This window comes from Cynocephalus volans, chromosome 2 (genome assembly GCF_027409185.1).
Source record: "Cynocephalus volans isolate mCynVol1 chromosome 2, mCynVol1.pri, whole genome shotgun sequence".
Classification (NCBI taxonomy): Eukaryota; Metazoa; Chordata; class Mammalia; order Dermoptera; family Cynocephalidae; genus Cynocephalus; species Cynocephalus volans.
In genome coordinates this window covers 130847709-130861974 of record NC_084461.1, presented here as the reverse complement: position 1 = coordinate 130861974, position 14266 = coordinate 130847709, and the positions used below count along the sequence as shown (strand labels likewise).

The following is a 14266-nucleotide window of genomic DNA, read 5'->3' as shown; positions in this document are numbered from 1 at the left end:
GTTATATCACATACAGGTGAGTTGAAATAGAAAATAGAGGCAATGTGGACATTTCTTTAAAATGTACAGTAGTAGATATAACATTAATAGTTGACACTGATGATATTTTACTTCTAGAGTATAAAAACACTTTGTGGTGTTCTTTGAAGGCACATAATTTACATTAGCTTGTTAAATGATTAAAATAAACTTGTGAAATATGCAGTTTATATTATTGCTATTTAACAGATGGGGCAGCAAACTCAGAAAGATTAAGTGCACTCTATTTAGTTACCGTAGGGAGTTAACCATAGGGAGAGGTAGTTCTCCAACACCCTAGGCCTATATTTCTTTTCTAAAACATATTTTCCCTTTACCAAGACATATCATTTCACAACTAAAATGGATAGTAATAATGAAAAATCCTGGTTTTAGAATACTGTCACTTGTCTCCTAAGGTTATAATCATGATATTATCTAATACAATCCCCTTTATCTGATATACATATTTCTGTTTGTCCACACAACTACTACTTGCACCTTACTTTAATATTTTTTCCATAATACAAGCCCAGTGTTTTCCAGTCTCTCAGCACTTTCACCCATATTATCTCATGTGGTCCTCACATCAGCTCTCCAGAAGATAGAGTTCACACCTCCACTTCACAAATGATAAATCTAGATATTAGATAAGGTAAGCAAATTCCTCAGAGCAGACAGCCACTGACTGATAGAATCTTGACCAAAACCAGATTTTCCAATTTCAGGTCTTGTAATCTCACAGTGAATGATTGCACTGGTTTCTAATTTTTTAAGGTGTGCCTCTCTCATTCACATTTTCTATTTTCCAATGTCACCTCTTTTTCTCAGATAGACTTTTATAATTTTACTTTATGCTATTTTAAAATTTGAACACAATACACCTCATCCATATTTCAATGCCTCATCAACACTTGAACTATGTACACTAAAATGAAGTGCTCCCTAGAAGCTTTTCTGAATGGGACAAATAGGCTGCTTCCCAAGTCATACTGGCGAGCATTGGTGGTTCAGTGGTAGAATTCTCGCCTGCCCAAGTCATACTGAAGCACCTGATGGGACTGTTCATGTTCTACTCGGATGACAGAAGTGGGACAGTGGCTTCCTCATAGCATGTTAGAGTTGCAGAGGCCTCAAACAAGCATCAGCCTTGGTCATAGTCAATCAGCAAGGTCACAGAGAGTAGTAAGTAGAGCATGGTGTATTAGTCTGCTCAGCTGCTGTAACAAAATGCCACAGACTGGGTGGCTTAAACAACAGAAATTTATTTTTTTTCACACACACTTTGGAGGATAAAAGTTCAAGATCAAGGTGCCAGAATATTCAATTTCTGGTGAGGGCTCCCTTTCTGGCTTGCAGATGGCTTTTTGATCACATGACTTTTCCTCTGTGCAGGTGCAGAGAGGATCTCTGTTGTCTCTTCCTCTTCTGAAGTTACCAATCCTGTCAGATTAGAATCTCGCTCTTATGACCTCATTTAGTCTTAATTACCTCACTAAAGACCCTATCTCCAAACACAGTCACATTGGGGGTTAGGGTTTTAACCTATGAATTTTGAGGAAACACAACTCAGTCCATAACACAACACATAGGATTGGGGTACAAATGTGAGCCTTGCCATGTGCTTTTCTGTTACAAGCACATACTAAGTATTCATAAATGACAATTTTTATGATTTTTTCATTATCATTATTATAATCATAGAATGAAGAGTGTGGGTGGTGTTTAAGTGTATAGAAGGGGGCAAAGAGAAGATGTTACAAAGAAGGACAAGAAACAGATACTTGTCCATTACTGAGCTGGTCTACACCAGGGAAACTACAGACCTATAGGCTGAATCTGGCCCACCTCCTACTTTTGTACAGATTTATTAGAACACAGCTGTATGGATTTGTTTGCATAATGTAAATTTATTTATTTACGTTTATTTACACAACAGCAGCATTGAATAGTTGTGACAGAGACTATATATTCCCAAAGCCTAAAACAGTTACTATCTGGCTCTTCACAGAAAAATCTGCCAATCGATAGTTCTAGACAAGTGCTCTCGTTGGGTGTTTATGGAGCCTTGAGAGAGATAGGAAGGCTTCAGGAGAATTCTTTATATGAGGAAATAAGGAGTTTGAAAGAGATAGACCTCTGAAAATTCATATTCTGAAAACAGAGTGTGTAGTATCAAGTATAGAGAAAAGTGTAAGTCTGTGGTAGTGGCCAGGAAGAGGTGATAGATATAGTTTTGTTTTCTTTAGTTCCATCTCAGGATCATTTGTCACTTCCTGGTTTAGAAATTTGGGGCTGATTTGTGGAAGGGTCTGGTTTTCATTTGTATCCTATCCATCAGGATATAGCTCAAGAAGTAACTCAGAATATTCACTTGATATTTAATGTAGCTTTTTTGTTGTGACCATTTTGACACAGAGGACATTTTATATACACCCCTAGTTTGTGTATCCAAGAAGAAAATTAACTTTCAGCTTTTTAAAATCCCAGGTAATGTGTTTAACACATTCACACCTCTCACCACAATCCTTGAGCCTTAATTCATCCTTAACTTTATTTTCCTTGCCCCCATCCTGTTCCTGACCTCGGCACCTCCCACCTTACCCTGACTTTCACTGCTGAGGTCACTGAATCCTTCCCTATCCCTGTGTCTCATCCCATTCCACACTACTGAATCCTCTACCCCACTTCATCCCGAAGCCACATTCTTTCCCTGGTACTCAGAATGATTATCAAGGATTGGTTAAATCTTAAGGGTGGAATAAAACAGTCTTTCGTATATATTACTTGATTATGATGATGTTGATGATGATGATGAAAGAAATATAAAGGGTTTTTTGCTTAGATCTCCATAAAATGTTCAGAATGACATAACAAAATACCTTCCTCTCAAAAAGGCATATGTCTTAGTCATGAAAAGAGAGTTTCTGGATTCCTAGAAAAGAACAGGAAGGAAATACTCTCTCATATGCCGTAGAATCTATAAATCCATACCTGAAATTGCCAGAGAAAATAATTCAACAGGGTTTTCTCATTGTTTTTTGAAATGACTTTATATTTTTCATGCTTGAAAAGTTATTTACAAGCCTTCTTTCATTCTTTTTTTCATGAAGATAGCATAGAAAGAACACAGCACAGGAATTGATTTATTTTCACTCAGTTATAAAATACAATGATCACAAAAGCCTGCTATATAACTGGCCTAGTGTAGACTTATTTAAAAAAAAAAAAAAAGCCAGAGGGAAAACCACAAAATTAACTTTCCAAATCCAAGAAGGTCTGTCACACCAGCCACAGTTCTTCTGTAACTGCAAACACTTTGGGCCATGACAGATTCTCTAAGTGCTTTCACCCTCTGGAGCGTGTTCCACACCAGCCCAGAATTTTCAAGTGAGCAAGGTGACTAGGCATACAGGATACCAGCAGCAAAATTCTGAGAATGACAGTTTCAGCATAAAGGGAGAAGCTTATAAGTTGTTTTATTCCATCCCTAACTAATGCTCAGGTTCTTCCTTGGATTTCCCATGTCCATTAGCTCAGAGTAGAGCTGCATTGTCTTAATATGGTAATTTCTATCCACATGTAGCTATTGAGCACTTGAAATGTGAGTGGTCCAAACTGAGATGAGCTATAAGTGTAAAATATACACAAATTTCAAAGACTTAATAAATAAAAAAAGTTTACACTGATTACATCAATAGTTTTGATATATTGGGGTAAATAAAATGTATGATTATTAAAATTAATTTTACCCATTTCTTATGTAACTACTAGAAAATTTTAAATTGCATATGTGGCTTGTATTACATTTCTGTTGAAGAATGCTGCTCTAGAGACTTGCACACACTTGTAACTCACTATTTTAGTCTTTCCCAGACTGTAGGTAGAAGACCCTGATATAGAAAACTGTCAGGAGGTAACATGATTGGACATGAGAAATTACTGGTGTGTGTCATTGGATGGGGCCTACATAATTGAGAGACAGCTGTGCCATTCATGGAACTATAGAAGCTAGATGGGGTTGCTGGCATGGTGATGGATAGTTAAGGTGAGGCTTATTGAGAGCTGGTTTAGTTTTATAAAGCTGTTGGCTGCCTGGGGGTTCATATCTCCCCACCTCCCTTCTAGACACTCCTTCCCAACTATGACAGGAACTTGAATGTGAAAAAGTGATCAGTCTCTCTCCACCAATGTGCTTAGCAAGACAGAAGGGAAGAGTTTATCTAGCTTCTGTAATAACAAGTTTCTATTATCTAGGCAGTGACAAAGAAATCCCAGAAAGGGTATTCTGCTGAGTTTACTTTTATTGAACAGGCAGTTGGACACACAGCATTGTGATCAGGAGATTTCCAGAACATAGACTGGGTGGAAACATCTCAGTGCTCTCAGATCACAGAGTCTAGAAGGAAAGGGATGGAAAAGACTGAAAATCAGTGAGTCCATTACCAACAGCTCTGTATTGTTTTCTACAGAAAATAAGATAAGCTTTGAAGAATTCTTTGTATGTACAGATGGTGAAGGTAGATGATTCAGAATTAGGGTATGCTTTTTTCCTCGTGACTTTCACCAGTCTTTGCATCATTTGTCCTAGAAGAGAAGATGGGTAGGTTAGATGCTAGAACTCAGGGATACTGCTACTGCAGAGTGTGGGCTATACATTTATAGCTGCAACTTAATCAAAGAAATCCACAGTTTACTGCATTCTGCCATGAACTAACAATTTAAAATTGCTTTCAAATGTTATCCAATTTGATTCAATTGGGCACCTGATATATACTATCTGTTGAGGTGGACACAAAAATGAACAAGCTTAACTCTGCTCTAGTTACATGTAACCCTCATGGTAATGAAGAGAGGGAGGTGTTGCTAACACCAGTTCACAGAGGACAAAATTGAGTTGTAGAGAAGTTTAGTAACTTGCCAAGGTCTCACATTAGGTCATCACTTGAATCCAATTCCTATAATACTAATGCTTTTCCATTATACTTTGTTTTAGGCCATTAGAATATAATCAGCTGTCTTCCTTGCCTGACTCATCCATGTATTCATATACTGTTAAAATCAACATTTAAAACATTAAATTAATGTTTAAAATATTTTAAAAGAGAGCGAGGGCCTTAGGAAATGTACTTCCATACACATCTTCAGCTGGTACCATCTGGGACAGGAGCAACATTGTCACTCTAAACTCAAACCTCCATTTTAGTGCTGGTGTCAACTCCATGAGGTTGCCTTTGGGTTGAAAGTGACAATCTGTAGTCATGTTGAATCCTTGAAAATCTTTGTCATGAAATTGAGAATAATCATTTATTCAACTCACAAAATAATATTGGTATTTTCCTTTACGTAGGAATTTCCTTCCAATACAGCAAATCTTTTCATTGAGATAATGTCTTCCCTAGAGCTCGTGGTTTTCAGAATCTCCTGACAAATAAGGGACAATGGCAGTGCATAGGAAATGAAGTCAGAAGATCTACATTGGACGCAAGATATTATACTTAATAACTTTGATAAATGACCAAATTTTCCTCAGGCTGATTTTCTGTAAAATGGAGACAATGATGACCCCTGTTCTAAACACAGGACTATTGTGAGAATGCAAAAAAAAAAAAAGCACATATAACTCCAAAGAGCTACATAAAGCTTAGTAGTTACTGTAAAATAGTTATTGTGTAATAGAAAGCATTACCTAGCTAATAAGCAAAAGTATGGGTTCCAGGATCTTCAACCTACATTTCCAGGAATGTTGTGAGTACCTGGCCTGTTATTCCATTCTTGGGATTCCAGACTCTCAGAAAATCTTCCACCCAGGAATAAAGCTCAAGCAATAGATTCTAACCCCCAGGATATACATCCACAATTATCACCAGAGCAATGCGGGCCATGACCCATCTGCACCACCTGTACCCAAGATCACACCATGAATCACACAGAGGAAACTGAAATCTCCCCCATGCCCATGTTTTGTTATAATGACCTGTTCCACCAACTAAGCACATAAATAATTCTTATCATTATTAATGCTTGATATACAACTCTAATGGAAAGAAAACACCCAGAAATGAATGGAAGGAACTCCCTTACAAAACCGTGTGTACTAAGCTCTGGCAAAATTCTGTGTTATTCGAAGAAATACATCTTAGCAGTATAACTCTATGCAAGTTCCTCATAAAGTAGTTTTTGTCAAGTTTCCCACACAGGATGAGAATTACAGAGAGATATGGTCTAAGGTGTTGTCTATTGCATTTTTTTTTTTTTATGATGTTCAAGTCAGGATAATTAGTATATTCAACATTCCACAATGTAATCATTTTTTGTGGCCCTTTACCAGTTTGCATAAAGAATTATTTTGAACTCCCTGTTCTGAGATATATGTAACTAGGTGTGTTTGTGAGGAGAGGGAACAGCATATTCTGTCAATAAAACGGGAGTGTGTGTATGTAATAAGGTAGCAAACACAGTATGGGGACTAAAGCAAAAGTTTAAACCTTCTCTTTTTATGGATGTGTAAAGACCCAGAATAGGTAAATGACTTTGTCAGTTCTCAGCCTACACTACCCTGCCTTCCAGCTGCTAGTTTTAAACCAGAAACACCCTAGCTTCTAGCTCTTGTTCTCCCAATTTCCCATATCAAGGCTTTCTGAGTAGTCCTTTTGAACACAGCTTATCTAGTGTTGCTTGACTAAGGCCCCCAAAACTGTCAGAATAGTTTCCTAATACATTATTTCCAAGGCTTTTTGTGGCAGTGGAATGGAGTAAAGATAGTTGCGAATAATAACAAATAATTTTATTAAATATAATTTATTAAAATATTGCTTATTTTATTAAATATAAATATTTATTAAGTATTAAATATAATTTTATTGCAATATAATTAATAAAAAATAATTCACTAAAAATAAGTACTGTGCCAGAGTCTGTTTTTCTAAGTTCATACTTCAGATTCTTCTCTTTCTTTAATTCACTATTTATAATAGTGATGATGATAATAAGATGCCATTCATTTTTCAGACACTGTGCCAAAGGCTTAAAAGTCAGTGTTCAGTGAATATTTTCAATAGTTCGTTAAGATCTTTGGTTTATAGTATTTATGTGATTTACCAAAGGTCTCATATACAAAGAATATCAAAAACTGGAATTTGAACCCATATTTGTCTTATAACAACAATTTCTCTTATTTGAAAATTACTAGTTTTCCAAGTTAATCTTGCCTGAGACAAAGACTCCTCAAACACAGTCAACAGGGAGAATGTCAAACTCAGTAATGTGTGCTGAAACATCCTTGTAGGGTTTAAATGAAATAGGTCAACTTTCAGTGTTGGGCAAAATTTAATGCAGTATAAAGCGTAAGAATACTGGTGTCACATAGAAGTGGGTTAAATCCAGCTCTGTCACTATCTGACCTCTCTTGGTCTCTGTTTCATCTTTTTAATTGTATATCACAAGGAATAAAACCTATCATGAAAAAAGTCATGTTAAATTAGAGACCTTGCTCATAAACAATCTATTAATGAGCCCAGGAAACAGTTTAAAATGTTAACCGCTACATTATCATTCCCACATAGTTCAGTAATTAACTGTCTTCACAGTGAAAATGTGACCTATTCTGGGGTTGCCTTCCGTGGCTAGTGAAATGTCCACCACCCAGTGATAGAGAACAAAAGCAGAACCAACTGCTTCCAGCACCAGTCCCGAAGGCCAGTGTACTTACAGAGGTGGACGTGCCGGCAGGTGTGTTTGCTGGGCTGCTGCTCTCCTCACACCTCCCTTTACTACGTATGTGCGTATTAGTTTGGCGGATCCTAAAACAGAACAAAAGAAACTTAAAACGATGGGAAAATCCGCAGTTACAATGAGGAAAAACAAAACAAGGACTCATGTGGGTGATGTTTGGGCAGCAACCCAAACTGAAATTCGAGGGAAGGCCTGGAGTCTGCATTGAACCATTTTGTAGTAGGCGTCATCCAGGTTTAGTCTCCCAGATCTGCTCCAGATTTGTCCCCTAGCCCTGAACATATTCCATCATATTTTATACACTAATATGCTCGTAGAATTGTGGAATGTTGGAAACAAACTTGGGAATTAGCTAGTCCAAAGTCATTATTTTACAGATGGGAAAATTAGATCCCAGAGAGAAGTTTGACTATATTGAGGACCTGTACTCATAATGTGTCTTGGGGAATATAAATTATAACAAGATACAATAATATAGTCTGATTTTTATAGTTGGAAACAATCTCAAAGAGTTTGAATTTTAATGCCTCTTACTTAAGCAATATAATGAATGAAACGTCTACTTGTTTGCCTCTGCCATCGGGAAACTCATTGTCTATCAAGGCAGTTGAAATTTGCCTTTAGACATTACGTAAGTTAGAATTGTTCCCCTATAACTTTCTCTAAGACCACAGAAACCAATATTGGTTCCTCTTGCAGGGATAACCTAAATCTTCTCTTCTCTATAATATACACTCCCAGCTCCCTTAGCCAAACAATCCATCCTGAAGCATGCTTTATTTATATTTTCATTATTTGGGTTTGTAATTCTAAAGTTCCCTTGAGTAGAGGATCACTTGTTATGGGTCTATACTGTTGACAGAAAGTTTGAAAAAAAATATGGATAATTTAGGACGTGAAATTTATAATAAAGAAGAATTAAAGGATTTCTTGGCTGGAAATAGGAATATATAATAGCTAAATTCCTGGATGGTTATTTCATTCTTTAAACAAGGATTTCTTAATTCTTGAAACTCTAAATGTCCAAGAATACATTTCAAGTAACTCATCAGCCCATAGATATTATGTGTGTGAACAGTTTGTGTCATGTCATTTTTTTTTTCTTTTCTTCAAAGAGATAACTTTTTTCATATTATCAAAGGACTCTTTGGTCCCCACATGTTTAAGAAACTACTGCCTTGAATATAACAGTGGGGGAGAAAGAAAACTGTGTTTAGACCCAAATCAACAAGGATAAAATCCTGTCTGATCTACTTTCTAGCTTTGTGACTTTAAACAAATTACCTGGACTCTCTGAGCTTCAGATTCTCCTTCTGTATAAGGAAGAAAATACCCCTTCGTAACAGGTTTTAGGGATTCAGTGAGTGAATGAGAAAGTGCCTTCCTTGTCTACCATACTTACCCGCAGATGGGAGAACGTATGAAGCACTCATATTCATATTTTACGCTTTGATATATATGACCTGAGGAGTGGCTTTTTCTTTTATGAGTTATTTCATTCAAAAAAAAAAATGTAAATTCAAATATTGTTTCAGGATTGAAAGCAGGATACCAAAGAGTCCTAGTCTCACACACTGGGCTTTGCTAACAGTATCCTAAGAAGGATAGAGTATAACACGGACTGCAGTGGGGTGGGATGGAAAAACCAAGGTTTGTCACCGTGTCTCATTGAAAGTTCATCAAATGGAGGCTGGGAGAGGGTAAGAAATGTGGGAAGAGGCAAAGAGAAATTATTATATAGCATTTGAACAGAAAAGCAACAGCAAAGGTAAAATCTATAATAAAAATATTAAAACGAATCCCTTATATTTAACTTAAAATAAAAATAGTTTCGTATCTTGCAGTTCTTTTTAATAACTTGTGAAGTCAACTGCAAAGAGAACTGTCTCCACTTCCACTTCCAGTGAAGAAATTGAGACTCAGAATGGCGAGATAATATGCCTGGGATACAAAGTTAGTAATATATCTAAGAACAGACCTCAGATCGGCCCTCTATTCTGGTGCACTTTCTTTTGTTTGGTATGACTTTTCTTTTGCATGGTACCACTTCCTTCAAGAGGAAAACTTAAAGAAGATGGGAAGTCAGAGCTTCTCAACTGTTTTTCTGTACTACACACAGGATGGATGATGTTCACATGCCCATGAATGTACACAGGCTTAGAGAGATGTTCTGTGATTGTTGTAACCCCCCCTGTTTTCCTTTCTCTTCTATTCAGTAAAGTGTATGACAATGTAGATAAGCAATTTTGCTAAAGGGTTAATCTAAAATCCTTTCTATTTTAGATTATCTAAGATTATTCTATTTTAGATTATCTTAGATTTATCTAAGAAAGATAATTCACAAATTTTAAAATTTTAACTGATATGATTAATAAATTACTTGGAACACACCTCAAATTGATATCTGTGCAATACCGCAGGTTAACACTAGAGCTGAAAACCTCTACACAGGAAGACATGATGTTACAACTAGTATACTTACAGGTTTTCATGACAGAGCATGCAGGGATTATTATAAGTTTGGCCATCATCACCACAGACAGGCTGTAGATCCTTTGGGCAAAGATAACCTATCCTGGGCAATACTCGGTAGTCTTTGCACATCTCAGAATCCTGAACAAGCAAAACAGAAAGTAGACTTGCTCAGTGGCATTCAAGGGGAGGGATGGGCCTGGGAAACCTTTTTGTTTCCTCCATCACATTTGAGTAAGCAGTGACATAAGCCATACAAACCCACATATTTATTTCATACAATATTAGGTGAATTTAACCTCCTGGATTTGGCAATTTTTAACTAAGGAAGATAAGCATTTAAACAAAGAAACAAAGAAGATCAAAACGATAAGAAATCAGAAACCTTACATAACGTGGGACCCCATAACAAGCGAGGGCATGCCTGCAGGAAAAAAGTGAGGATGATAATCATGCTAGAAATAATGTTCATTTTTTAAAAATGAAGGTACTGATTATTGATAATCTAAAAAGAGAAGGCTCAAAGGCAAATATTAGTTAATTGAATGTGTTTTTGAGTCTTAGCTCTGCCACAAACTAGAGAATTGATTTATCTAACTTTTCTGAATCTTATTTTTCTCATTTGAAAAATGTGAATACCTTTATTATTGTTTTAGGAAATTAAATCAAATACTGCTTTTAAGTGCATGCTTAACACAGTGTATGTCACCTGCTAAGTGTTCAGTAAATGTTAGTTGTCAATATGGTTTCCATGGTAAAATGAAGAAATATTTTCCATGTAAAAGAAGGGACATATTTGTTCCTGGTAGTCTTTTGGAAGGATGAATTCAATAATTAATAATGATAATAATAACAACAACAATCTGATTAATCAGAAAAGAAGGCAAAAAAGTAGGAACAAAGAAAAAGAGCAAATTCAAAAGAAAAGACTTAAATTCAATGGTTTTAATACATTATAATATTACTAGGTAAGTACTCTAGTTAAAAGTCAGATATAGTCAAACTGGAAGAACAAAAAGATTTAACTATATAATGTTTACAAGAAATATACTTTAAATATAAGGAAACTGGCAGGTTGAAGGTAAAAGGAAGAATTATAAATAAATCATGACTCAAGGTAAGCATAATAGAATTTAGAAATGTTTTGAAATAAATGACAATAAAAACATAAGCTATCAAGTTCCAGCAGCTAAAGCAGTGATCTGAGGTAAAGTTATAACTATAAATATGCACATTAGAAAAGAAGAAAGTTCTAAAATTGATGATTTAAACTTCTATCTCAAGAAGCTAGCAAATACTGAGCACATTATTCCCATAAAAAAAAGAAGGAAAAAAAATAATAAAGAGGAGAAATTGAAGAAATAGAAAACAGAACAAGCCCAAAACTTAGCTGCTTGAATAGATTAATAAATTGACAAGCTGTTTGCAAAATTGACTTAAAAAGCAAGAAAACACACATTACCAATATTAGAGATAAAAAAGATATCACTATATAAACTATAGATATTAAAAGGATAATGTGAAAATGTAATGAATAACTATATGCCAATAAATTTGCTAACTTTGATTAAATTAACAAATTCCTTGAAAAGCACTTTCTGATACAGACACAAAGAAGAAATTAAAATGTAATAGTACTATATCTGTTAATATTCCTTTCAGAGGAGTCAAGCAGTATTTGTTTGCTTGGTTTTTTTTAGTTTGCTTTGATGAATAACTCAAACATCTAAATGGATGCTTTAGGTTGTGGTGAGCTCCATATTTATGTAAATATTCAAAGACAATTTTGACAAGCAATTTTTATGAATCCCTGGCAAAGGTAGGACTGAATCATGTTTATCAATCATATTTTTCAGGTAACTGCTGCTACAACATTTAAAAAGTACTAGGGTCTGAAATAAAACAAGGATGCTCACTATTCTCATTCTTACTCAACATAGTACTAGAAGTTCTAGCCAGCCCAATAAAGCAAGAGAAAGCAATAAAGGGCATTCGAATGGGTAAGGAGGAAGTCAAACTATCCCTATTTGCAGATGACATGATCCTATACATAGAAAACCCTAAAGACTCTACTAAAAAAATTACTAGAACTGATAAATGAATGTGGCAGGATACAAAATCAACACACAAAAAATCAATAGCCTTCCTATATGCCAATAACAAAATAACTGAAGAAGAAATCAAGAGAGTAATTTCATTCACAATAGCTACCAAAATAAATAAGTAAAATGACTGGGCTGGCTGGTTAGCTCAGTTGGTTAGAGCACAGTGTTCTAACACCAAAATCAAGGGTTTGGATCCCCGTACAAGCTAGCTGAAAAACAAAAAACAAACAAAAAAACCCCCTAGGAATAAAATTAACTAAGGAGGTGAATCTCTACAATGAAAATTATAAAACACTGGGGAAAAAAAATTGAAGAGAACACAAATAAATAGAAAGATATCCCATGTTCATATGTCAGAAGAATTAGCATCATCCATAATACCCAACATATCCATATTACCCAAAGCAATCTACACATTTAATGCAATCCCTATCAAAATTCCAATGACATTCTTCACAGAAATAGAAAAAAAAAATCATAAAATTTGTGTGGAACCAAAAAAGACCCCATATAGGTAAAGCAATCTTTTGAACTAAAAGAACAAAGTTTGAGACATCACACTTCCTGACTTCAAAATATACTATAAAGCTATAGTAACCCAAACAGAATGATACTGATGTAAGAACAGAAGAGTTTTTCAGTGAAATAGAATAGAGAGCCCTGAAACAAACTCATGAACTTACAACCAACTGATTTTTAACAAAGGTGCCAAGAATATACAGTGGAGAAAGGACAGCCTCTTCAGCAAATAGTGCTGGGAAAGCTGGATAGCCACATGCAGAGGAATGAAACTAGACCCCTTTCTCTCACTATACATAAAAATCAACTCAAAATTTAAGACCTAAAGTATAAAACTACTAGAAGGAAGCGGGAGAAATGCTGTAGGAAATGGAAGTCAGCAGCAGCACTTTTTGAGCAAGACTACAAAGGCACAGGCAACTAAAGCAAAAATACATAAATGAGACTACATAAGACTAAAAAGCTTCTGTACAGCAAGGGATGCTGTCAATGAAGGGAAGAGACAACCTACGGAATGGGAAAATGTCTTTTCAAACTACACATCAGACAAGGGGCTAATGTTGAGAATATAAAGGGAACTAAACTCAACAGTAAAAAAACAAATAACCCAGATAAAAAATGGGCAAAGTACCTGAACAGACATTTCTCAAAGGAAGACATACAAATGGCCAATAAGCATGTGAAGAAATGCTCAACATCACTAATCATCAGGGAAATGCAAATTAAAACCAAATGAAATATCTTCTTACTCCAGTTAGAACAGCTATTACCAACAAGACCAAAAAAAAAAAAAAGTTCTGGTGAGGATGTGGAGAAAAAAGAACTTTCCTACATTGTCGACGGGAGTGTAAATTAGTACAGCTACTGTGGAAAACAGCATGGAGGTTCCTCAGAGAACTAAAAACAGATCTATTTTACAACCCAGCTATCCCACTACTGGGTATATATATCTGCAAACGAAATGAAATCAATACGTCAGAAAGACACCTGCACATTTATCTTCAGCACAGCACTATTTACAATTGCCAAGAGATAGAATCAACTTAAATGATGAATGGGTTAAAAAAATAAAAAACTGTGGTATGTATACACAATGGATTACTACTCAGCTATTAAAAAATATTATATCCTATCATTTGCAGCAACATGGATAGAACTGGAAACCACATGTTAAGTGAAGTAAGCCAGGCACGAAAAGACAAATATCCCATGATATCATTTCTATTTGGAATCTAAGAAAAAAAACAAAGTGGTTCTTATGAAGTAGAGAGGAGAATAATGGTTGCAAGAGGCCAGGAGAGGAGGAGTTTGAGGAGGGGGAGAAGTCATGGAGTAATGGGTACAAAACTATGCTATCTACCCTAACTGAGTCATTTTACAGTATATGCATGTGTTGAGACAACATACTGTATCCCACA

At 35.5% G+C, this 14266-nt stretch overlaps 1 protein-coding gene across 1 annotated transcript in view; it reads right to left on the bottom strand.

Annotated features, from left to right (window-relative positions):
- Positions 1–4458: 4458 nt before the first annotated feature.
- SPINK5 (serine peptidase inhibitor Kazal type 5) overlaps positions 4459–14266 on the bottom strand; it is a 71883-nt gene continuing 62075 nt past the window's right edge. Inside the window, exons 31-33 of the mRNA XM_063087665.1 lie at positions 10235–10365; positions 7730–7820; positions 4459–4605 (exon numbers count right to left, since the gene is read on the bottom strand). Of these exons, the coding sequence (XP_062943735.1) occupies positions 4597–4605; positions 7730–7820; positions 10235–10365 (231 nt within the window). The 3' untranslated portion in view covers positions 4459–4596. The remainder of the gene's footprint in view (positions 4606–7729; positions 7821–10234; positions 10366–14266) is intronic.